General features: G+C 34.0%; 1 protein-coding gene across 6 annotated transcripts in view; it reads right to left on the bottom strand.

Moving 5' to 3' along the window:
- Positions 1 to 26055, bottom strand: part of ARHGAP32 (Rho GTPase activating protein 32) — a 307318-nt gene that overhangs the window by 154954 nt on the left and 126309 nt on the right. For 5 of the 6 annotated variants that reach the window (XM_055273718.2, XM_055273719.2, XM_055273717.2 and 2 more), the window contains 3 exons: positions 8381 to 8472; positions 7466 to 7507; positions 7023 to 7107 (listed from right to left, as the gene is read on the bottom strand). In XM_055273718.2, the coding sequence (XP_055129693.1) occupies positions 7023 to 7107; positions 7466 to 7507; positions 8381 to 8472 (219 nt within the window). The remainder of the gene's footprint in view (positions 1 to 7022; positions 7108 to 7465; positions 7508 to 8380; positions 8473 to 26055) is intronic. The other variant, XM_055273713.2, reaches the window with a different exon arrangement.

The raw sequence follows: 26055 nt of genomic DNA on the forward strand, positions 1-26055 counted from the left end.
AGGACAATGATTTCCTTGTATAAGAGGGAGTATACTGCAGAACATGCAGAAAAGTAAGGCTAAGATTTTTATTTCTTTTGAGGAAAACTAAACTTTGTGGCCAGGGTGAGAATAAAATTAGCATGGCTTTTATTTCAAATGATTACACATGTAGTAACAGTACTTCTGTATAAGATTTTTTTAAACTGAAAATATGTACAAGTTAATTTTTCAAACTGCAAGTGTCTTAACAAAATGGGGAGAGATAACCTTTTCATTAATTTATTTTTATTAATGATGAAAGCTTAACTGATAGGAAGTGCTCAGGTAAAGTCAGTATCCACTGCCTCAATCCTGACAACACTGTCCTTGGGTCATCGGGACAAATATGACTTTCCACATCTTAAAGACGATTATTTGACTTTACCTACGTGTTTCCCTAGAACTTTTGCCTTTCTGTAAACCCCTTTAAAATGTACTACACAATTATTATGTCACTTAATTCCCATAATACTTTATGATATAGTTAGAATAGATACATTTATTTCTATTTTACAAATGAGGAAACTGATGACCAGAGACATTAAGAATTTACTTAAGATCACACTGGAAATTACTTAAGGTTACACTGCAATATTATGTATCATACTTTTTAACCTTCGACTACATTAAAGATGCGAGATATTCCAGAACCATCATTTATTCCTTTTTGTTAAAATATTAGTTGAGTCAGTCTATTCTTTTCTAGCAGTACAAAAGAACATGCAGAATGGCTCTAGTGTCAGACCGCCCTGATTCAAATATAGTCCCCAAAACAGTTTAAGAACTTAAGTTCTTAAACTCTTTTTACCTAAACTTCTGTACCTGAAATTGTTGTGGAGCATAATTGAGACAATGTGGAAACAGTATTTGATATAATGCCTGGCTCAGACAAAACAGTCAATAAATATTGGCTTGTATTTTTATATAAATCTGATTACTACTTTTTAAATGAAACTTCAGGCTTTTAAAATGTTTTGTATTATTACCCCTCAATATTCCTACACTCAGGTCAAACTTTACTACTTTTTTCCGCATTCCCAGCATCAAGGCAGAAATGCATGTAATGACAGAAAGCCACGACAGCATTTTCAAGCCCCTTGCAAGCAGCTTGCATACAGAAAGCTCAAGACACAGATATTAAATTCATACTTTTCCCATTCCTTATTTATACAAAAACCTGAACTCTACCACTCAAGTTAATTTAACTTAATGTTTTCTATGAAATTGGATAAAAAGAAACACATCAAGTGATAACTTCAGATAACCAAATGATAAAGAAAATATAAATCAAACATATCCTTTTACCACCCTACACACTAGATGGCGGTACAACACAAAGCACAGCAGGAACAGAGCTGCCACAAACTGATTAGGCCCAATACACCGGTCGTTTCTTTGCATGTTACAAGAGATTTTTTTCCCCCCCTTCTTACTGAAAAATATTTTGTGAAATGTGAATTAATCTTTGTTTTTGGACTGCAGAATAATACAACAGGGTAAATAAGTGCAGTAACAATAAATCTGCAGAATTTTAAACTACATGTGGCTTTACTTAAAACAAAAAGCCCCTTCTAGTAATTGTTTATCCTTTTTTTGAAATTTAAATTTCTCTAAACTAAACATAAGACAGTTATAAATCAAAACCTGTAGAATTTGGCCAAAGTACTATCACAGGAAAATATCCAAACTTAAACGCACTTATTAAAAATTAATATCTAAAAACAAATGAATCATTAACAATACCTGTTGCATTCTATTTCTCTAAAGGAGAGATTAAGTAGTATATGTAGTGTAATAATAATATTTGACAAAGTTGGTTTATGACAAAGCTAGTTTTTGAGAGGCAAATCCTAGTAGGCAATACACATTATTCTCAACTCTTTTCTAGAAAAAAAAAAATATAAGAAAAACTGAACTTTCAATTCAAGAAACAAAAGGAAAGTTATGCTTAGAAATTATCAGTATGAAAAATAAAGAAAAAAAAATTTGGTTGATCAGTAAAACCATAAGCTGGTTCCTTGACAAGACCAAGATTTAATAATATCTTGTGTACAACTTATAACCCATGAATTAAAAAAGCTACATTAAATGAACAATTTTTAAGAGAATATAAATGATAAAAATCGATCTAAGGAGATACAAAAGAACCTAAAGAGCAATAATCAAATCATAAGTTGAAATGGTAAGTAAAAATGGTAAAGATTAAGTCCCCAATTGGGAACCAGTTTCAAAAGGTTTTAACAGGAAAATTCTACTAACCCTTCAAAGAACAGGTAATTCTCATTTACACAAACTATTCCAGTGCATTTATTTAAAAGGGGTGGAGAATGGGATAGGGGATCAGAAATTCCCTAGACTTAAGATAGTGGGACAAGTATAGCACACAGGTTAACTTCACCAATAAATATTGATGCAGAAATTATAAAATCTTAGTAGAGTGTAAAAAAGGAATTTATTTTTAAATATATATATAACTCAGCATAATGTGTCTCAGGAATATAAAGATGTTTCAACAAGCTACTTCTATGACATGAGCAATTATCTGTACTAATTTTTACAGATATTAATAGCTTATTCAAGCTCCATGGAAGTAGACTAAAATAAGAACATGGCATGGTACAACCTCTCCTCCCCTATGCTGTTATATCTCTGTTCCTCTTCACCTTATCACAACTTCAGTCAGAACTCATAGTTCATCTACAATTTCTTACCTTGAAGGAACATTAGCTGTCACCTAGTATTCTAGGGTATCTAGGGACCGTACTTCCTTTTCAGTGTGAAGATAAGGAAAGCAAGACCAAGGCTAACTGCACCAGCTGGTCATACCCATTCTACACCACACCAGCACCTTTCTCCTCAGCATATTATCTCTCCTATACCACACATTACAACTGAAGGTACCAAACTGAGACTTAAACAGGATGGTTACATAATTTGTTTTATAATAAATAAACACTCATAAGGAATATATATTCTTATCATATAAGAACAAATTTAAAATGATTAATAAAAACAAAATAGTAAAACAGCATTTTAAAAACCAATTGTATCTCTTCTTCAAATATAAACTCATTCATCCATTCATCTCATTCATCCATTATTCACTAAACAAATATTTATTGAGTAGTTTTTATGTGTCAACCACTGTTCTAGATGTTGAGGGGAAGAAAATAAATAATAAAATATTTAGCATGCTGAATGGTGTTAAGTGGTATGGAGGAAAATAAAACAAAGAGAGGGAGATGAGGAACGCTGGTGACTACGGTTGCCATCTTATTTAAGGAAGGTGCAGTCTGGGTAGATAGCACTGGAACAAGTACTTTTAAAAGAGGAGGCAGCAAGGTGTGTGGCTCTCCTAGAAGAGCATTTTAAATAAAGGAAACAAAAAGTACCAAGGCCCTGAGAAGGGGGTGCGCATACTGGCAGAAAACAAAGAGGCCACTGTGGCTGGATCACCCTGTCTGAGGGGAAGAGAAGAAAGACGAGGTCAGAAAGGTAAGGGTACATTCTGCAAGTCCTTGTAGAAAAGTTTCAGAAATCTGGCTTTTACTCTGAATAAGATGAAAACTAACTGGAGAGTTTTTAAAAAGTGACATGATTGGACTTACATTTGAAAAGAATCATTCTTGCTGCTGTGCCAAATATAGAAGGCTATTGAGATAATCCTCCCCAAAAGACAATGCTTTAGTGTAAGGTGATAGCAGAGAAGCAGGTGGACATGGTTAGATCCTGGATTTATTTGAAAGATGGAGCCAAAAAATCTGCTGATGGACTGGATGTGAGGACTGACAGAAAGAGAGATGCCCAAGATGCTCCACGGTTCTTGGCTGGCCTCAGGAACTGAAAGGATAGAGTTGCTATTTACCAAGATGGGAAGTCAGCAGAAAGAGCAGGTCTGAAAGACTGTTCTGGGCACGCTGCAATGATTGAGATATTATTAGGCATCCAAGTGAAGATGCAGAGAAGTCAGCTGGATATACAAGGCTGGAATTCAAAGGAGAGATCATAAAATTGTCCTTTGTACATTACATATCATTATATGGTAATGACAGTACTGACCCAGTAAAAGTACTGACTTATGTCTAAATTGTTTTTTAAGAAACTGTGTCTTTCAGACTAAATAAAATTGATCATTGAAATTTCTAACATATAAGATTAAAAATAACTATTTCATTCCAGAACTAAAAGCCAGAAAGTTAAAGATTATTTTGTCTGGATTTTTAAAACGTAGAAGACGTTAACATCTCTGTCATACCAGGATATGATGGCCAACTGCAATTATAAACTTTCAGGGTCTGAAGAGAAGAAAGAGCTATAAATATAAAGACAATAAATCTGTAAATCTAAGAGAAATTTCTAAGATCAGAGTGAAAAAGAGAAGGTATGTCACTACAGAATGTCCCAGAATTGGTACATATTAAAAAGCAACAACCAAGTTGGCCAACTGACAGTATGAACAACCTACTGGTTTATACTAGAGCTGCCCAGCATACAATTGATGATCTATTATTGATACATTTTACTAAGTTTTCTTACTTGTTTTCTCTTCAGAACATATTCCAGCCTTATATTGAAAATAAAGGATTCATTTTCCATAAACATGTTTAGAATCAAATGTGCTAATATTTACCTATGTAAAAAGCAAGATATTTATAAAATGATAAAGAATAAGAACTGAGACATAGGAACTTTAACTGCTTGTAGCAGATAGAACGTAGGATTGTTTAGAGGTAAATATTATTGCTTTTGTTTTTCTTTAAATGGCGTTCAATCAGTCTATCAAAATGTAAAACCTTATACTAGCCAAAGAGACAACAGCAACCCAAGATAAAAAACATAAGCATGTAAGTCAAGCCAGGATGCTATTATAGTTCTTTTGCTACACAACTTAGTTAATGAAAACTAATGTTTTCCTCCTGACAGTATCTGACATGGGTAGAATTCATCCAGAAGCAGAAGGCAAGCAAAACTGGTAGGTGTGGTATGTAGAGGCCAGTCTCCAAAGACACAGAACAGAGGCAGGACAAAACAGAAGAGCTGTGCCAAATAGAGCACCATTGACACAGAAAGAAGATTCTGGTGTGGACCAGCAAGGTGCAGCTGGGCTGGTTTCCTTTGAATCACCCTTATCTTCCATACTCCAGGCCTCCTGGTCAATCAATACAATCCTGAAACATCTCACTCATACACCTCATATATGCAGGGTCACAAACTGAGTTAGTATCATATCTTTTTTCCCTCTTCTGCCTGAGTAATGGAATTTTACAGGGTTGAAGTAAGTGCAATGGGGAAAGTGAAACATGGTGTGACCCTCTAAAATGAAGATTACAGGTCTGTTCATTGGTAGAAAGTCTACCTAATGTGTTCTCCCCATAAAAATTAGACACAGTCCTCCAATTAAGAGGACTGGACTCTAATAACAGGCATTTAACAAAATCTCAGGAGAGCCTAACGCAGCTGAGTAACAACTGTCTATTCCCTACCCACATCTTCAATGCAGCTATCATAAACTCTTTGAATACAAAATAATAAAAGCTTAGAACTATGATACTATTTAGCACAACCTCATTCACCTCATAAAGGAAATAAAACCAAAGAGGCCAAGCTACTTGCCCAAGGTCATAAATTTCCTAAGAAGCAAAAAGAAAATTAGAATCTATGTTTGTGAACTAAGGCCAGTGCTTTTTCTATTTCATTATACAATGTTTACCATTAACAGTTTTGTTTTTATTTTAAATCAGATGCTTTAGAGATTTCCTTTCATATAATGTTAACATTTAAATATTCTTTGGACTGTTCTTAGATCTCTAGCCTCCTATTTCTTTTCACTTTGCTAAAACTCCTCACAATGTTTACTGCTCCCAAAAGAGCTCATTCACCCTTGTAAAGATTAAAAAAAAAAAAAGCAAAATAAATTAAGTAGAAAATAATTTACCTGATTGCAAGCAGAGTAAACTAAATCAGTCAAACAGATATATCAAATGCTTAACAGTCACAAAATGAAAAATGTACTCATTACTGTTTTCTTAATCAGCTCTTCCTGACCTAAAAATTTATCATGTTAACTGCAATCTCAAGGATATACACACTAATGGAACAAAATATCCTTTGTTTGATGTCACAGCATTATAAATCTCTAGTGCTATTTTAAACTGTCAATTTATTTGAAATAGAAATGTCCTTCATTTTCATAAATCCTATAGATCAAATTCATCTCACTTGTTTATGAAATAAAATTACAAAAAGTAGCACACTGACACAAATCAATCATGTCTCAGGAGTTTTCTTCTGGAGAAACGGTGGTTAGGGCAAGGACAGGAAGTGGACTACCTCTCCATGTTGTGTGTAGAAATCAAGACTTTTTTTTCTATTAGCCTATTTTGAAAGACAATGTAAAGAGTGGCTTTTGTTCCCCTGCAGAAATATAATTTTTTAAATAACCACAATCTGGCTATTTTTTAAGTTTTTAATAGTTTTTTCACATTAGTACACATATAATGTACAAAGGACATCACGCTGCCAATGATATAATAAGAGCAAAGTATGTAGCTTGATGTCAAGTTAGATTCAATAATTTGTATGTGAATGCAAAGGCAGTAACAGTAAAAACATTTCTGAAAAAGAAGAATAAAGTGAGAACACTTTAATCTACCAAGTATCAAAGCTCAGAACAATTAATTAAGACAAGGTTACATAATTTCAGAATAGAAAGTCACTACACAAAGCCATGGACATATGGACATGATATAGGAAAACGGAGGAGGACAGGACTGATTTTCCTTAACTGATACATGTTAGTGTGATGGTTACTTTTATATGTCAACGTGACATCAAGTATTTGTCAACAGAAGAGAAGAAAGATTTTACCTCAACCAATAAGACATCAATTTAAAAAAAAACTACTTCAAAGTGTCATCTATTACAGATACATAGATAAGCATGTAGATATAAAGGTAGATGTGTAAATCTTAACTCCAGATGTAAGAAATATCTCAATATACCTGTATGCTGCCGAACTCAACATTCTCATAATGGAAATGCGCACATTCAGCCATCTTCGGAAAGTGACCTTTAGTGAAGGGTAACCTGAAACACATGAAATAAATAAGAAACAAGAGAGTGAAACAGTAAGAATTACTAAGTTTAAGGGAAAATACGATGGATTTAAGAGCTCATGCAAGCAAAAATATTTAGTAAGCACATGCACATGAGCCACACATCCACACAAATCCTCTTAAAAATACACTGAATCAGATGAGTACTACATTTGGTGTACAGATCAAAACCAAAAATAAAAAAAGCATCACCGTTATCTCCTAATTTTGACCCAAATCAATGTCCATAGAAACACTGTTATTTTCGGCAAATGTTATGGAAAACTGTGAACAGCCAGCTTCTAACCAGAAGCAGCATTCCCAACACAAAGTACAAAACTAGATTTTACCTGTGAATGTTGTCACAGCCCATCAGTCCTGGAGTGGTGGACCTGGACGCAGAATGAACATTTTTATCCTTGTCTTTCCTCTACTTACACATGAAGCATAGCTATCTAACTCTATCAAGTGAAAAGATGGTTTTCCTGTTTAAAACTGACTACCTTCAAGTACAGGATGAATAGCCCTTATTCGAAATGACACAGAGACCAGAAGAGTTTTGGATTTCAGATTTTTTCAGATTTTGGAATATTTGCATATATCTATGGGATATCTTGGGGCTGGGACCCAAGTCTAAATACAAAACTCATTTATATTTCATATACATTTTATACAGAGCCTGAAGGTAATGTTATACAACATTTTAAATAATTTTGTGCATGAAACAAAATTTTAACTGTGAACACTCACGTAAGGTCAGGTGTGAAATTTCCCATTTGTGCTGCCATGTTGGCACTCAAAAAGTTTCACATTTTGGAGCACTTTGGATTTCATAGCTTCACATTAGAGATGCTCAACCTGTATTTCACTTAACACTCAACTCTTGGCATCTACTTCATGCTCCTCAAAGGCAAACCTGAAATCTAATAATCTCATAACTCAAACAATAAAGCTGATATTTCTGAATGAATGAGAGCATGCACTAAGGGTACCAAGAATGACATGGTTAGACTGTTCCTATCAAACAACTGTAATATAACAGAAAATGACATAAGTTGCTTCAAGAACAAAAATAAAGTATATTTTAGATGAGTGGATAATCTGTAGGCCTATTCCACTGACTGCTGAATCATAATTTAAGAATTAATAATTGCACAGTAACAGCATATTTTTGTAAAAAGTCTAAATACAAGTTTTAAGAGAACTAAAGAACTGATTTCCATTCGTAGGAATTCATTTAGAACCCACTGTAAAGTTATACTCACTTTTTCACATGCTTAACCTTCATACTGGCTGTACTGCCACACGTTTTAAGAGTAAGATCTCCAGGAATCTCTGGAACATCTGCACCTCTTGCCTTAAAAAATAAAGACAAAATGTTTATGACTGTTACTTTAGTATTACACTTTTTTTAAAAGCAGGTTATAATTTATGTTAATAGTTCTGCTGACTTTTTACCTACAAAATATATCTTGGTTTAATAATCTTAAAATTGTTACTTACTTGAGTTTTAATTACTAAGAATATAAATTATTCACCTGATTTAAATATTCAGCTTTACTGTATAAGGGAAATTTTTCTGTGAGAATAAGAATTTTCACGCTTTTGTAATCAAATTTCAGAACCAGCTATTAAATATCTCAATACGAATTAAAATTTCCCCTGGAAGTTGTTAGAATAAAACAACCTTTGTTAAAATAATTAATAAACATTAAAATGCTAATATAAACACAGAAATTAAGAGATTAAAACATGTATTTCCCACACCAAAATCTGAACATGACATGTATATATTACTTCCAAATTACTCCTTAGTCTGTCATAGTTTTCATAGTGGTGAATTCTTAACTTCAGTGATATAATCAGGTACATCATTTTTTTAAAAACAAAATGAAAAATCAAAAAGTTCTTAACACTCTGGACAAAATAAAAGTCAAGTCCAAATATCTATTTTAAAAATAAATTTGTGCCATAATACCTACGATTTATAATTTAAAAAAAACTGAAGTTGAATGATGATAGCCCATGCCACATGATTCAATAGGGGAGAATAATGTGGGATAAGCAGTTAAAGTAAGTTGGGAGGAGAATCACAACCTTAACTTTTGTAATTTTTCTGGTGAGAAAACGAAAAAGCCAGACAGTTTACATACATTTTTTTTTTTTAAATAGGACTTTTCAAAGATACGAGGTAACAATGTATGAACTTATGAGAATTAAACCTTGTTACGGCATCACAGTGTGCTGGGTTCAATTTTCCTTTTTGAGGTTTTTTTTTTTTTCTTAGCAAATTTAACTATTTATAAGGGTTGGTATTTCATGATCAAGACTTCTTAGATATATTTTTATTCCTTCTTAGAGGTCTCCCAAAGAAAACAGAGTATAACTATATTCTTTAGTAATGAAACAGAACTCATTCCATCTTGCAGCTACCATATGGATTCAACAAAACTTTTTATAAATATAAGATAACATCTTGTCTTATTTTTCCTCTATCTTGAAACAAAGTTACTTCACAATCCTAGGTATTATTTCTTCAGTACTCATCATCATTCAATTATACCCTATCATACTAGAAAAAAATTTTAAGACTAAAATAAAAAGTATATTTTAAAAAAGGGAAAATGAAATAATATCCTAGAAAAAGGGTTGACAAACTTTTTCTTAAAGAGCCAGCCGGTAAATATTTTAGGTTTGTGGGCCACATTATCTTTGCCACTATTCAATTCTGCTATTGTAGTGTAAAAGTAGCTACTTATAAATGACCAAACACAGCCATGTTCCAATAAAACTTGACTTGCAAAAACAGGCACCCAACAAGGTAAAGTTTGCAAACCCCTGTCCTACAAAGTTGATGCCACAGTGAAATAAATTATCATCCAGTTTTTATATTGTGTTGCCCAAATTGCCTCATCTTCAAGAAGGTATTTTAAGCTTGGAGACACCATCTTTCTAGTCTGCATTTCACTTTCATTTAATATATTCACTAATTCAATAGTTTTCATTTTCTTTCAGTTACAGAAAAGAGAAAAACATTGACAAAGAAAGACACCTTATAACGAATAGATACATGAAAAGGCGGGTACAGAGAGACAACAGCACTCTAGACTCTAATAAAGATGGCAAAACAATCACGTACATGATATATCAGACTAATTATAATATCCTAGATGAATATAGTATTGGGTATTAACAAATGAGTGAACAATATATTTCTAAGGACAAAAAAGGAAATACAGTATTCTCCAGTTGGTCATTCAACTGAAAGTACTTTTTCATGCAATATTCTGCGACGACCTGGATCACCTGGTTTTGCCATTAAAAAAAAGTGAAAGTGTGACAATACTCTTTCATCTTTTATGATGTTTGTGCACCAAAATTTACTTAACAGGTTTGCCAAGCTTAAATTCTTATTAAAATTTCTAATACGGTGGCTTTTCACTATTCTGCATTGTTCATAAATTGACTTAAAAACATAAAAGAATAAAAAAGAATCCACTAGACTGAGTTAATAAATGGTGATGACTTTATTTGGTAGACTGGAAATTGAAACGTTAGCTTTCTTTTGAAAACAAGCTCTTTGTGCTAGCTAGGGAGGCCACTGTTCCTAAATACATCTAAAGAGAAAACAAGAAAACGAGAAAACCTGCCCAGCCTATAATCCGTATGAGGGAGGAACAACATGTACCACACACCTCTGCAACCACAACTGACTGGACTGTAGATGGAAACATGACCCAGAGGTAAATCCACAGGCTATGCAAAAGGGCCTGACGGGAAAACCTCTGCCTAAAAAGACAAAATGATAACAATTAGGCCAGTGAACCAAACAATGGTCCAAAAAGCTTCAGAGGATTCAAGAAAATATGTTTGAACCAATAGTTCAACTAGTCTGTGACCACGTATGTTCTGTCCAGCAATATTTTCCTATAGCACAGAAAAGTTCCAGGAATATCCTAGCCTCTCAGTATATTTTTGTGAATGAACAAATACAATACACTTTAACATAACAAGGTTTTGTCATTTACTCTTTTAAGATGAAGCCAGTAGAACTGAAAGGAAAATACTGTACTATTATTCAATCACCTGATGAACTAATATTTTCACCTACATATTTCAAAAATAAAATAAATCATCTTAAATTTCTATTGAGAGAACATAGCTTGAGTTATTTATTCTGTTCCTCCAAACCAAAGATTAAGAAAGTTCTTTTTTAGAAAATAGTTCATTAACTGATATTCATTCATAAAAATAACATAATTTTTCCTATTTTTTCATGTTATAATTATCAATTATGCTTCCAAAATAGAGTTTATAATATCATCAACACAGTAACAGCACCATTCATCAACAGAACATTCAAAAGACCTCAAAAGGCAACTGAACATACGTTCATAAAAGCACACACCATTTACATTTAAACCCTCTATGTGTCTATCTCTAGCAATTAACTGGCTTCCTAGAAAATTAGACAAAAAGATTAAGGAAATTAATGGATTCAATAACAATTTTTATTTCCTCACTCTTCCCTACTTGTTTACACTATATAATTCAACATCTTCATTATCCCTAACTATACAACCCTGTCCTCAAAATCCAATTCAAATCCACCTGGTCTGTTTAATCCTATACCGATAATTTTGCCAAATGCTGATACTTTCCTTCATTAATCTTTCAAAGGATTTATCCTGTATACAGTATATTGGAGCATTTCATTATATTTTTTTCATCTTTTAATGCAAATTGCCCTGTAGTGTTCTCTAATAAAAGACTTTTCCATTCATCAAAAGGGTAAATTCCTTCAGCATGAAGCCAATGGGATTACATGTGTACATATTTTACTAGTATTTGACATCCACAATCCCCATTAAAACACTAAAATTTAGTATCCTTCAAGGAAAACAGTCAAAGAAACTGAGTATTATTAACTACCCTAGAAAAGCACATAAAGATTTTATCTCTGATTTTAATTCCCCTAGATGACATTATTATCTATGAAAGTCTACAGTTAACAAAGAGTCATTTTAATAGCTCTAATTTTATGATTAAAAATACTTTACCCTTACTGTTTGAAGCACACTGCTAAATGATCTTCCAGAGGGCCTGATCTAATTCACACTGCTACCAAGTATGCACAAGAGTGCCTATTTTCTGACAACCTCACAAACATTAAATATTATTGAATCTTTACTTTTTTCATTCTAATAGGTACTTCTTCACCTTTCTTTTATAATTAACAGAAGAGTTGAATATAATTTCATATTTTGGTGGGTATGTAGTTATTATTGTGTGTAATACTGTTTTCAACTTATATTCTCTATCTTCAAGATTTTTTAAAAATTAAGTTAAAGCTAGTCATATTTGTATGACATAATATGCCAACATATTTAATAGCTTTCCATTAAAATTATAAATCTCAAAATTGGAGGCCTTACTTAGACCTTCTAATTTCAAGACTTATTATAAAGCAATACTAAGCAAGACAAAGTGCCACTGGAGTTAAGGATAAACAAATGAATGAAATATAATGCAGTCCAAAAAAGGCCCACACGTATACAATAAAGGTTTATTTATGACAAAGGAGCCAATGCAATTCAAAAGAACAGCATTGTCAATAAATTGGAACAGTAGAGTTTTTAAATGTATGCAAAAATTAAGAATAAAACTCCAATCTTCTCTTAAATAATATACAAAAACTAATTCAGGATGGAAATTTATTCAATATGAAAAATAATAAATCTTCTAAAAATAAACAGAATAATAAATCTGAGGTAAGTAACAAGAAGCAAAAAAAACTACTCATAAGTGAAAAAAATTAATACATTCAATGACATCAAAATTACAAACAAGGAACTTATCCTCAACATACATAAAGAACTCCTTGTAACAAAATAACTAATAATCCAATTTTTACACTCACAGAAAAAAACCTCAACAGGTATTTCACAGAACAGAATACTAATAGCCAATAATCAAGCTACTCAGTGTCATTATTCATCAAGAAAATGCAAAATAAAACCACAATGAAGTAACAGTGCACACCTGCCAAAAAGCCCAAATTAAAAATAAAATAGAATAGGGTACCACTGTTGGCAAAGATGCATTGCTGGTTAGAGTATACAACAGCATAGCCATTTGGGAAATTGTTTGATAATTAATTGGTAATTCCTACTAAGCATACTCCATGATCCTATGACTACACTCCCAAATATGTATCCCCCTAAATTATTTCACATGTACAACAAAAACTTGTACATAAATATTAACAGAAGCTTATTCATAACCACTAAAAACAGAAACATTACAAATACACAAAGAGTAGAATCAGTGAATAAATTATGCATATATATATGCAATGGAATTCTGTGATTGAAAAATAATTATTAATATACTAAACAACATGAATAAATCTAACAATTGTTATAGTACATGAAAGAAGACAGAAAAAAAATCTTGCTGTATTATTACATTTATATGAAGTTCACGAATAGGTAAAATTATTCATTGAAATAAGAATAGTGTTACATCTGGCTGGTGAGAAATACGAAAAAACCTTACTAAGAAATGTTTTATATCTCGGTGTGGGTGGTGGTTTCACACAAGTATACAAGACATCAAATGGACAAACATTAGTGCATTTTACTCACTTATGTGTGTGTGTGTGTGTGTGTGTTAAACTTCAATTAAAAATTAACAGTAAAAAGGTCAAGGGGAATTTTTATAGAACTTTAGCTGGTTCTACATTCATCTGGAATAGTTATGATAACTATGGAAACAATGAGAAATGAGGGAATAATAATATTCCATGGAACTGAAAAAGAATGATGTCTTTCAAACTCATTTTAGAATACCAGTTAACCCCAGGTATCAAAACCACCCAAAGAAAACAGGAAAAGCAGCCTTGGAGAGCCAAAGAATGTGGGCAAAGTCTCTAATAACAAACCACCCAAAACCACTTCTAAGCAACCAGATCTCGTAAGAACTCGCTCACTATGACGAAAACAGCAAGGGGGAAATCCTTCCCCATGATCCCATCACCTCCCACCAGGCCCCTCCTCCAACTTTGGGAATTATAATTTGACATGAGATTTGGATGGGCCCACAAATCCAAACCATATCACCAGGTGAGTGGTGGTATGGGTACTTAAGAGCCTGAGTGAAAACCCATTTTTGAGTAGAGAAACAATAAAGGAAGACCCTACTGTATAAAGGCTGTGGGGATAACCCTTGGTATTATTTCCTCTCTCTTCTTGCATTACTTCGACCTGACACCAGCCCAAATCAGGAAAAATAGTGCAAGGCAAGACTTTTTTGTTTTTAATTTTTATTTTTAAGTTCTGGGGTACATGTGCAGGATGTGCAGGTTTGTTACAGAGATAAACATTTGCCATGGTGGTTTCCTGCACCTATCAACCCATCACCTAGGTGTTAAGCCTAGCACGCATTAGCTATTTTTCCTAATGCTCAGTGCAAGAGTTTTAAAACTCTTAGAGAACTTCATCATTCTCACGAAAGAAAACAAGAAAAGCAGTCTTGGAGAGCCAGAGAATGTGGGCAAAGTCCCCAATAAAAAACAGCAGGCTGGGCGCAGTAGCTCATGCCTGTAATCCCAGGACTTTGGGAGGCCAAGGCAAGAGGATCGCCTGAATCCAGGAGTTTGAGGCCAGCCTGGGCAACAGACAGAGACCCCATCTCTACAGAAGAATTTAAATGTTAGCCAGGCAAGGTGGCATGTACCTGTAGTTGCAGCTACTCAGTGGGCTAAGGTGGGAGAATTGCTTGAGCCTAAGGTTAAGGATGCAGAAAGCCATGATTATGCCACTGCACTCCAGCCTGAGCAACAGAGCAAGATCCGGGAAAAAAAAAAAAAAAGCAGGATAAGACCACAGTGATCCCCATGAAACTGATGTTGAAACCACCATCTATAAAAATCTAGCTGAAACTTCAATCCGAACCCAGCCAGGCTGGTGTCTAATAAAGCACAAATCAACATTCTCCAGAGGATTTCAATAAGGAGTCAGAGTCTCACAGCATTATATTCAGAATGTCCACGACATAATTAAAAATTACTAGCTATATCAAAAACCAGACAAATATGAGTTATTTCCAAAGGAAAATACAACCTAGAAATGTCAAATCTGAGATGAAACAGATTGGACTAATAAAAAATAAAATAAAAAATACTGGCTTAGCTTAATAAAATACCCTGAGACTGGGTAATTTACAAAGAAAAGGGGTTTAGTTCGTTCACGACTCCACAGGCTGTGTAGGAAGCATGACTGGCGAGGCCTCAGGAAACTTACAATCATAGCGGAAGGCAAAGAGGAAGGAGGCACATCTTACATGTTTAGAGCCGGAGGAAGAGTAAGCATGGGGAAGAGTGAGCAGGAGGAAGAGTGACAGAGAAAAGAGTCAGTGAACCTGACAACAGACAAAAAATTGTGCAATCTGAAGAAAACATAGTTAATTTTTTTTAAAAGACTGACAAAATATGAGCAGACCTATAGATAGCTAAGGGACAGTATCAAAAGCTCTAACACTCATGTCTTCGAAGTCTCTGAAGATGAGAAAAAACACACTAGTACAGGAAAAAAGTGAAATTTCTGAAAACATTACAAATTTATTGAAAGATATATATTTACAGATTCAAGATCACAGAAAACAAAACAAGTAACATCAAAGAAAACTACAAACCAAAACATCATAATCAAGCTGTTGAAAACCAAATATAAAGGAAGTATTCTGAGAGCACCCAGAAACAAAAAAGATACATTATGTATTGGTATGGAGTAATAAGGATTTAAGTGACTGTGGATTTCTCGTCAGAAACCAGAAGACAGTGGAGCAACGTCTATACAATTCGGAAAGAACTCTCAACCCAGAAATCTGCATCAAGTGACAATATCCTTCAGAAATGATGTAAAAATAAGAACATACTAAGATAAGAGAAAACTAAGAGAATTTGTCACCAGTAGATAGGCTCTAAAAGAAGCCCTTCAGGTAGAAGGAAAATAACTCAGGTTAACTGAAATTTGGCCCTTCTGGCATGAAGAGAGAACAACAGCAATGGTGAATAATTAGGTAAATATAACAGATTATTAATCTCCACTTGAATGCTTTAAAATATATGTGCCAGTTGAAAGCACAAATTATAAAACTGTCTGATGAAGGTTTATGCGATCTATATAAAAACTATAGCATAACGATGGTAGATAAGGGAACCTAGATGGTGGTAGGATTTCTACATTCTACTTGAAGTATAAAATAATAATTTTAAGTATAATATGAAAAGTTTAGTAAATTGGAACCAAGAGTATGTAAAAAAGAAAAACACTATGATCAAACAGATCATCCCAAGACTGTAGGGGAAAAAATAATCATATAGTCATCTCTGAGGCAATAAAAACATCTGAAAAAATTCCAAACCCTGTTCATTAAACAAAAAAAAAATCAGCAAACTAAAAAATGAAAGAGAACATCCTTAAGGTGATTTTTTAAAAAGTATCCAGAAAGAAACTAAAGGTCTATAGTACTTAATGATGAAATATTTAAAGTTTCAAATTTGATACCAAGAACAAGAGAAGGACGTATGTACCACATCTATTCCTCGTTATTCTGGAGTGCCTCACCAGCGTAATCAGGAAAGTAAAAGAAATAAAAGACTGTGCACATGTGAAATTTGAAAGAATTCACAAACTCAGAATTAATCAAAGAATGTATCAAGGTCTCTAGGCATAAAGTAAATACACAAAAATTAACTAGATTTGAAACATATTAGCAATAAACATGCAGAATATAAAATTTTAAAGCCAATTTTAAAATTCCAACTATAATAGCATTGAAGAAAACAGCAAATACCTAGGAACACTTCTAATAAAAAATGTGAAAGATCTTGCTATGTTCTGAACATCTGTGTTCCATCAAAAATGTGTATATTAAAACCTAACCCCCAAGGTGATGGTAGTAAGAGGTCAGGCCTTTGGGAAGTGATTACATCATGATGGCTCTGCCCTCATGAATGGAATTAGTGCCCTTATAAAAGAGGCATGAGTTGTGGGAGCCTGTTTTGTCTTCCACCATGTGAGAACACATAAAAGGTGCCACTTCTAAGAAAGAAACCCTCACCAGACACTGAACCTGCTCGACTGATCTTGGACTTCCCAGCTTCCAAAACTATGAGCAATAAATTTCTATTGTTTATAAATTACCAAGTCTAAGGTATTTTGCTATGGCAGCCAGAACAGATTAAGACAGAACTCTACACTAAAAACTACAAACACTGTTCAAAAATTAAAGACAATCTAAATAGATATATTATACATACACATGTGCCTCATTTGCATAGATTAGAAGATACAATAATGTCAAGGTGTCAATTCTTCCTCAATATTATCTGTAGACTTATCTGCAGAAATTGGGAAACTAATTCTAAAAATGTATACGGAAATGCAAAAGACACAGAAGTACCAAGATAAGAAGGGCAAAGCTGGAAGACACTACCTATCAGATAACAAGTTTTACTGTAAAAGTATAATAACTAAGACAGTGTGGTATTTGGTCTAAGTCTAGAAAAATGGACCAAAATTTCACAATAGAGAATTCAGACAGCAGCCAACGATACAGTTATCTGACTCATGACAAAGGCACCACAGCAATTAAGTCAGAAAAAAGATGGCCATTTCAATAACTGTACTAAGTCAATCTGATTTCTATATGAATAAAAATGAATGTTGGCTGGGCACGGTGGCTCACGCCTGTAATCCCAGCACTTTGGGAGGCCGAGGAGGGCGGATCACGAGGTCAGGAGATCGAGAACATCCTGGCTAACACAGTGAAACCTCGTCTCTACTAAAAATACAAAAAATTAGCCAGGTGTGGTAGCGGGCGCCTGTAGTCCCAGCTACTCGGGAGGCTGAGGCAGGAGAAGGGCGTGAACCCAGGAGGCGGAGCTTGCAGTGAGCTGAGATAGCGCCACAGCACTCCAGCCTGGCAACAGAGAGAGACTCTATCTCAAAAAACAAAACAAAACAAAAAAAGAATATTGACCCAAATCTCACATCATGCACAAAAATCAATTTTAAATAGTTCACAGACCCAAACATAAAAGGTTAACATCTTCTACAAAGTACCTTCATGACATTGGGATAGGCAAAGATTTCTTAAAAGGACACACACAGAAAAAACAATTATTCTGACACCCTACAAAATTTAATAAAGTGGACTTCACTAAATCTAAGCATTTCTGATTACCAAATGATAAAATTAAGCATTCAAAAAGATAAGTCAGAGTCTAAAAGAAGAAATTGGAAGATATGTCTCAGATAAATGACTAGTGCCCATAATAGATAAAGAACTTCTAAACATTAACCTAAAAAAAGACAACCTAACAGAAAAAAGAGGCAAAACTTGAATGAGCACATTACAAAAGAGGATATCTCAAGGGTCAATAAGAATATGAAATGGTGCCAAACATAAATAATCATCATAGAAATAAAGCCCACAATAAGATTCTATTACACACATAACAGAACCCTGGCACAAAAACTACATATTGCAGGATTTCATGTATAAAAACAATGGTTACCTTTGGTGGGAAAGATAATGACTGAGAGGTACTCAAGGGAGATTTCTGAATTTCAGGAAAAGTTCTATGTTTAAATCTGGGTGGTGGTCACATAAGAAGAAAACATAAGCAAAAAGTCATAAAGCTGTAAGATAAGATCTGTGACTTCTCTGTATGTAAGATATACCTAAATAATAAAGTAAATAAAATTAAATGGGAAAAACAGACAATAGCAAGAAAGTGGAAAATTATAGGCTAATCTCATTAAACACAAATGCAAAAAACATAAGCTAAATAGAATAATAAATCAAATCTATCATTGTGTGAAAAACATACATCATAAGTGAATTAAATTTGTTTCAAGAATGCAAAGATGGTTTAATAGAACATCTATCATTAAGTCTTTAATTAAAATTAAAATGAGGAAAAAACATTAGATTATTGCAATAGATAACAGAAAAATTGTCTGATAAAACTCAACACCCATTCATGATAAGAACTACCTAGCAAGACTTCTGGTTCAGAGTAGTAGATTGAAAACATATTTACCTCTGCTCTTTCTTACATCTTATCAAACTAACATCGATTTTTTTAAACCATTTTCTTCTTATACTGACAAAAGTACAAAAGGCCATATGCATCCATAGGTATATGGTTATTCTCTGCAGGACTGTTTCTAGTAACTAAAGGGTGAAAACAACCTAGATGTCTATCAATAAGAAAACAGTTTAATACACCGTATTGCATCCACACAATGAAATAGTTATAGCTATAAAAGGAATGAGGAATATTTCAATTGATTGCTATGAAGTAGTCTTCAGTGTATATGAACTGGAAAAAAAAAAGCATGGTACAAAAACAGGTTACCCTTTAACTAAAAGACTGTAAATATAAAAATATATATGTGTGCTTTCTTACACTTAAAAAAAATGGGAAGATAAACTAAAAACTAATTTAGATGTTTACCTAGGAGGGAAGAAAGAGATAGGGATGGAAGATTTTTCTGAATGTCTCAGTTTTGTAGTTCAGATTTTGGGGTCATGTAAGTGTTTTAAGTATTTGTAAAATTAAATTAAATTAAATTAAAATGGGATGAAAGGGCAATCCCTAAGATCAAAAAACAAATAAAACAAATGAACTTAATTATAAGTTGGTGCCTTAAGCACACAGAGAACAATTACTTCAAATGCCAGTGAAGAAAAGTACTAATAATATATTCCTACTGGGATATGTCCTAGAGATGAAAGGAAACAAACTGGGAATACTGACATTATTATGCTGAAACTATTAAAAGTAGAAGATTAAAGCAAACAAATAGTTGTTAATGTCACTAAAAACTAAGGTTTTAAGCATAAGAGATACAAATATAAAATTGAAGAAACTAAGTAGAAACCCGTATTCATTTCTTTTTTGAGGTGTGTATCTGTGTGTTTAAAAATAAGGCAGCTAGAATGACAGTGGACAGTCACATGCAGACAACGTATTAAATCTTGATTATGGCACAGCATATAGTGTTTTGTGATACACTTGTGCATAAGATTATAAAATGAGAATTCAATATTAACAGTTAATTAAATTTGAAGCTGATTAAATACTAAAGAATGTTCAGTGCCAATTACTGTACATTAACATGCAGCAGGAAGGAGGTAGAATATCACATGGCTTTTTTATTCTTAACATTTTAATAAAAGCACATTAAAATATATGACATACATTTATCAAATTTATAGATAAAAGAAAACTGAAATGGACATTCACAAACTCTGAGTGACAGAATTCAAAGAGATTTTTAAAAGCTGCCAAGACAAACCAAATAAATGTGAAGTTTATCAATAATAAAAACTGAAGCTCTGAATTTAAATTCAAAATTCAATTATATAAGTATGGGGATGGGGAGCAAACTGACAAGAATTCATGTAACAAGATCTGAGATCTATAGTTTACCACAAGCTTAATATAAGCCAAAAGTATACCCTTACTGGTAAAAAAAACCAATGCCGTCTTAAAAAGTAGAGCATCTCTAATGAGGGAAATATTTGTATCCCTATAATCTGAACCCGTTAAACCACACAGAGAACAGTTCGTCCATTTCAGGAAAATACGATTTGATATGGAAAACTTGCAAAACTAGGAACTGGCAATGTTTTATTCTGTCTACTTCACTGTTTCCTAATCCAAAAAAATATTCTACCATTCCTCCACTGTACAGATCTTTAAAGAATCTTTCAAATAGCTTGTTATCTTGGTCCCATATTCAAAGTGCTAACATTGACTGGGTAACTGTAAACTGACTTAAAAGTAGTTTAACACACTGTGTTCTGATACAGAACCATAAAGCTGGCTACTTCTACATTCAGCCCCACCACAAGCCCATCCTCTCCACATTATTTATGTGTCTAACCCTTTCAAAATACTATAAACTCCATCCTGACAGGTATTAACAGAACACCAATGAGTATTACCAATTTTTAACTAAGAAAACAAAATAGGGTACGGAGAGATGTTCAACATAATCACCGAGATGAAAGATATTTCATTTAGACATTCCACTGTAAAGAGAAAACTGAGACCAAGAAAGGAGAGATTTGCACAGTGTGTTAATCACAGAATTTGAATTAAATTGGATTTTTATCACAAAACCTACTATGTCTAAAACAGGCATATAAAAAGTTCAAAAACAATGAAGTTTTAAAAAATAAAAAATCAGAACAATGAGAAATAGCTTTCCTCTTAACAAAATTTTATATTTTAAAACTTTGTAAGACTGATAACAATGGCACAAAAGTCACTAAACATTACTTATTAGAATATGAATTAATAAAACCGTTTTGGCAAGTAATTTGGGAATCTCTATATTAATTAGTTAAGTCATTCCCTATAAAATAATAGTAAAAAGAAAAAGCAAAACTCATCATAAAGATATTCATCTAAATGAAAAATATATAACAAAACTCAGTCTTATTAATTAAACAGCAATAATATGTCCTATTACTGTATAGTCATTAAATATGTTTATCAACATTTTCATTTAACATCAACAACAACAGATTATAATATATATGCTTCCCCTGCCCAATCGATTTTATGGCATATTAGTGAAATTAAAATTTCTAGAATATCTGTAATTTCCATTGACAAATGTCAGTTGATATGGTTTGGCTGTGTCCCCACCGAAATCTCAACTTGAATTGTAACTCCCACAATTCCCACACGTCATGGGAGGGACCCAGTGGGAGGTAATTAATTGAATCATAGGGGGCGGGTCTTTCTTGTGCTGTTCTCCTTATAATAAGTCTCACGAGATCTGATGGTTTTATAAAGAGGAGTTCTCCCGCACAAGCTCTCTCTCTTTGCCTGCAGCCATCCATGTTAAGACATGACTTGCTCCTCCTCGCCTTCCGCCATGATTGTGAGGCCTCCCCAGCCATGTGGAACTGTAAGTCCATTAAACCTCTTTTTCTTCCCAGTCTCGAGTATGTCTTTATCAGCAGCATGAAAATGATCTAATATATCAATGTTATCATGTTAAATATATTATGAAGTATAAATAATAGAGAAAACATGTAAGACTGTGGTAGGCAATCTAGGTACTGCTGAGAATAGAGGCTGCAAATGTAATTAAAATCCCAGGTCAGTCAATCTTAAAATATAAAAATTATCTGGATAGGCCTAATCTAATCACATGAGCACTTCAAAAGTAGAGTTTTCTCCAGCTGGTAGCAGAAGGGAAAGTCAAAGATTTGAAGCACCAAGTACCACCCCTGGCTTTGAAGCCCGAGGGGGTCACATGAGAGGGAATTCATGCAGCCCCTAAAAGCTATGCCACCACACCTCCCACAATGACAGCCAGCAAGGAAACAGGGACCTCGGACCTACAACCATAAGGAACTGGATTCTGCCAACAGAATCTGCAGATGAGAACCCAGCCCAGCCAATGCTTTGATTTCTGCTTTAGGAGACCCTGAGCAGAGAACCCAGTTCAGCCTGCCCAGACTTCTAACATGCAGAACTGTGAGATAATAAATGGGCATTATTTTAAGCCCTTAAGCTTGTGATAATTTCCTATACATATTCAACAAAAAACAAATACTAACATCATCTAAGACCTTAGGAATTTCTGAGTGCTGTCAGATTTTATATGCTCCTTTATCTCTCATGGAAGTAAAACTCTTTCCCAGGACTTGGGATGTGAAGGTTTTGCCTCCCAGCACTCCCAGGACCCCACTGAATGCAATGACTTCAGTACTATCCCAAACCACCTTCTTAAGGCTTCCTCAAAGGAGTAAGCTATGCACTTGAAGGCAAATCCTGGAGGAAGGAGCAAATTCTGCAGGTGAGATAGGTAACTGGAGGGAGGTACACAGATCTGACACAATTCAACAACCAGCTCTCCTATCTCCCTGGCAATCCTGTATTTTAAGTGTGAAGTCTACAATCTGTTCCATATCCCATTCTGCAGTTCTCAACACTCTTTCCCCCTAAAGGGAGGAAAATTTAATTCCTTTCCCTTTCCATGGCAACATTTTTTAATTCCCCTTTCCAAGGTGTCTACCACTATGTCCACTAGCCAGTCTTTTCAGAGATATTTTCCTTCCAGTGAAACTGCCAATTCCTTTACCTATGACAACTCCCATAATATACAATAGGGAATATGAGGTTTCACCTGCACTGCACAGCACCTTAATAATCAGGTAGAATGCTTATGTTTAAGTGGAAAAACAAGGAAATATAAAATTGTATATTGTCCATAATTATTTTAAAAATCACATTCCCAGACATGATGGGAAAGGAGAATATATCCCAAAGCAATATTCTTTGAAACTAACCATTTGAAGACATTTGTATAAGGAAAAATGTGCTTATACAGATGTTCTGTTAAAAAAACTCTCTGCATTGCCATAAAAAAGGATGAGTTCATGTCCTTTGCAGTGACATGGATGAAGCTGGAAACCACGATTCTGAGAAAACTATCACAAGGAGAGAAAACCAAACACCGCGTGTTCTCCCTCATAGGTGGGAATTGAACAATGAGAACACACAGACACAAAGCAGGGAACATCAGACACCGGGGCCTGTCATTGGGGAAGGGGATGGGGAAGGGACAGCATTAGGAGAAATACCTAATGTAAATGACGAGTTAATGGGTGCAGCAAACCAACACGGCACATGTATACCTATATAACAAACCTGCACGTTGTGCACATGTACCCTAGAACTTAAAGTATAACTTAAAAAAAAAAAGAAAAAAATGGTTAAGATGGTAAATGCTATGTGTATTTTATTACAATTAAAAACAAAAATAATATAAAATAAAAAAAAACTCTCTGCATTGTAAAGAGGCTATACCAAAATAATCTCACCACCATGGGAAATAGGATTATGGGAAAGCCTCTTTTTTCCCTTTTCACTTTTCTATATGTTTTATTTTTACATGGGAAAGGGCAAAAGAGATAAAGAGAAAGAAAAAGGAAAGAGAGAAAGAGAAAGTAACAAGCTAGCTTCTTCCTCCTCTGCATATTACTTACAGCAACAATTTGCAAATGTAAAACAACCGGTCATAAATCAATGAGATTAGATAATCTATATAACTACAATGTGCAAAGCTAGGAATTCATATTTATGGTCAGGAAAGAACAAGAATAAAAATGCTTCTATGAAGAAATGTGCCCATGTTATACTAGTAAAAAAGATTTTTTTGTTAATCACTGAACCAAATTATGAGTTATCTGATATAAGCTATCTGAACAGTAGTGGAGACCCCTCTCAAAGCAGAAAGAGAGAGGAAGAAATACCCCGGCTCTTCCCCTTTCCGCCCTCCTGTCTTCCACGTGTGCTTCCCATTTGCCAAACCTAGCCAAAAGCCTGCTGGCAAAGGAGCCTGAGAAACGTTGTTTGCCAGGATCGGCCCCCTACAGCAGAGAACACAGCAGACAGAAGGTAGGATGTCCCAACTCCAGATCTATGACATTAATCACTAAACAGTACAGACATAATTACATATACAGTACAGGTTCATTTACATAAAACGCTCTCATACTTTGACAAGGCACCATAGTCAAATAACATACATATGTATATTTATATACATGAGATCAACTGAATAAACAAGGTTTCAATACTAAATTTGTACTGTCATGAAAGGCAAACTACTAATCAAAATAAGTAGTTAATAATTAAGAACAATAAAAACGGATCTGAAATTGCCATGGAAAATCAGAAATAATATCACCAAATACACACTCATAAAGGACATCAAAATGCAACCAGGAATGCTATCAAAGTGGACCAGGAATGCTCTTTTCTTAAAGGAAAAAAAAAAACACTAAAATATGCATGGGGAAAGTATAATAAGACTTAATCAAAGTGTTCTTTCTGTATAAGGCTAGCAAAAAGCATCTGAAAATAATTCTGAGGAAAAAGTGACTTTTTGCCACTTTTCACTTTACAGATTCAAATTTTATTTATTGTATTATCTTTATCATTTGTAGTCAGAATTTGACAGAGGTCATAGAAGCTTTAGACTAACGTTATAAATATTTCTTGAGATGGTGACAAAAATATCATTTCTGCTTAAAATATAGTGATGAAGGGGAAAAAAAGTTTGGCCTCTTAAATAGAAAAAAAAATAGCAGCTGTCTATATGCTGGTAAAACTGCATATATATATATATATATATATACATGATCAACTGAATAAATGAGATTTTGATACAAAATTTGTGCTTGCAAGAAAGGCAAACAGGACTGCCAGTTTCCTGCCAGTTTAACCATAGGAAACACATATAATGAATTTCTGAAATGACATGTTTATAGAAGCTTTTACCATTGGTCTAAGTATTGTCCCCTTTCTTAGAAAGAACAGACACAATGTAGGGGAAATCCAATAAGTAGTCCTCCTTTATCTGTGATTTCACTTTTCACAGTTTCAGTTACCCATGGTCAACCTTGGTCCAAAAATACTAAACGGAAAATTCCTGAAAAAAAACAATGTATAAGTTTTAAACTGCATGCAGTTCTGAGTAGTGTGATGAAATCTCACACAGTCCCGCACTGCCCCACTCCATCCCGCCTGGAACATGAATCATTCCTTTGTCCAATGCATCTACGCTGTGGACTACCCGCCTGTGACTCACTTGGGAGTCATCTCAGTGACCAGACCAAATGTCATGGTATTGCAGTGCTTGTATTCAAGTCACGCTTATTTGACTTAATAATAGCCCCAAAGCACAAGGGGAGTGATGCTGCCAATATGGATATGACAAAGAGGAGCTGGAAAGTGCTTCTGTAAGTGAAAAGGTGAAGTTCTCAACTTAATAAGGAAAGAAATCATATGCTGAGGCTGCTGAGATCGACAGGAAGAATGAACCTTCTAGCCATG

The sequence above is a fragment of the Symphalangus syndactylus genome, chromosome 3, assembly GCF_028878055.3.
Source record: "Symphalangus syndactylus isolate Jambi chromosome 3, NHGRI_mSymSyn1-v2.1_pri, whole genome shotgun sequence".
Classification (NCBI taxonomy): Eukaryota; Metazoa; Chordata; class Mammalia; order Primates; family Hylobatidae; genus Symphalangus; species Symphalangus syndactylus.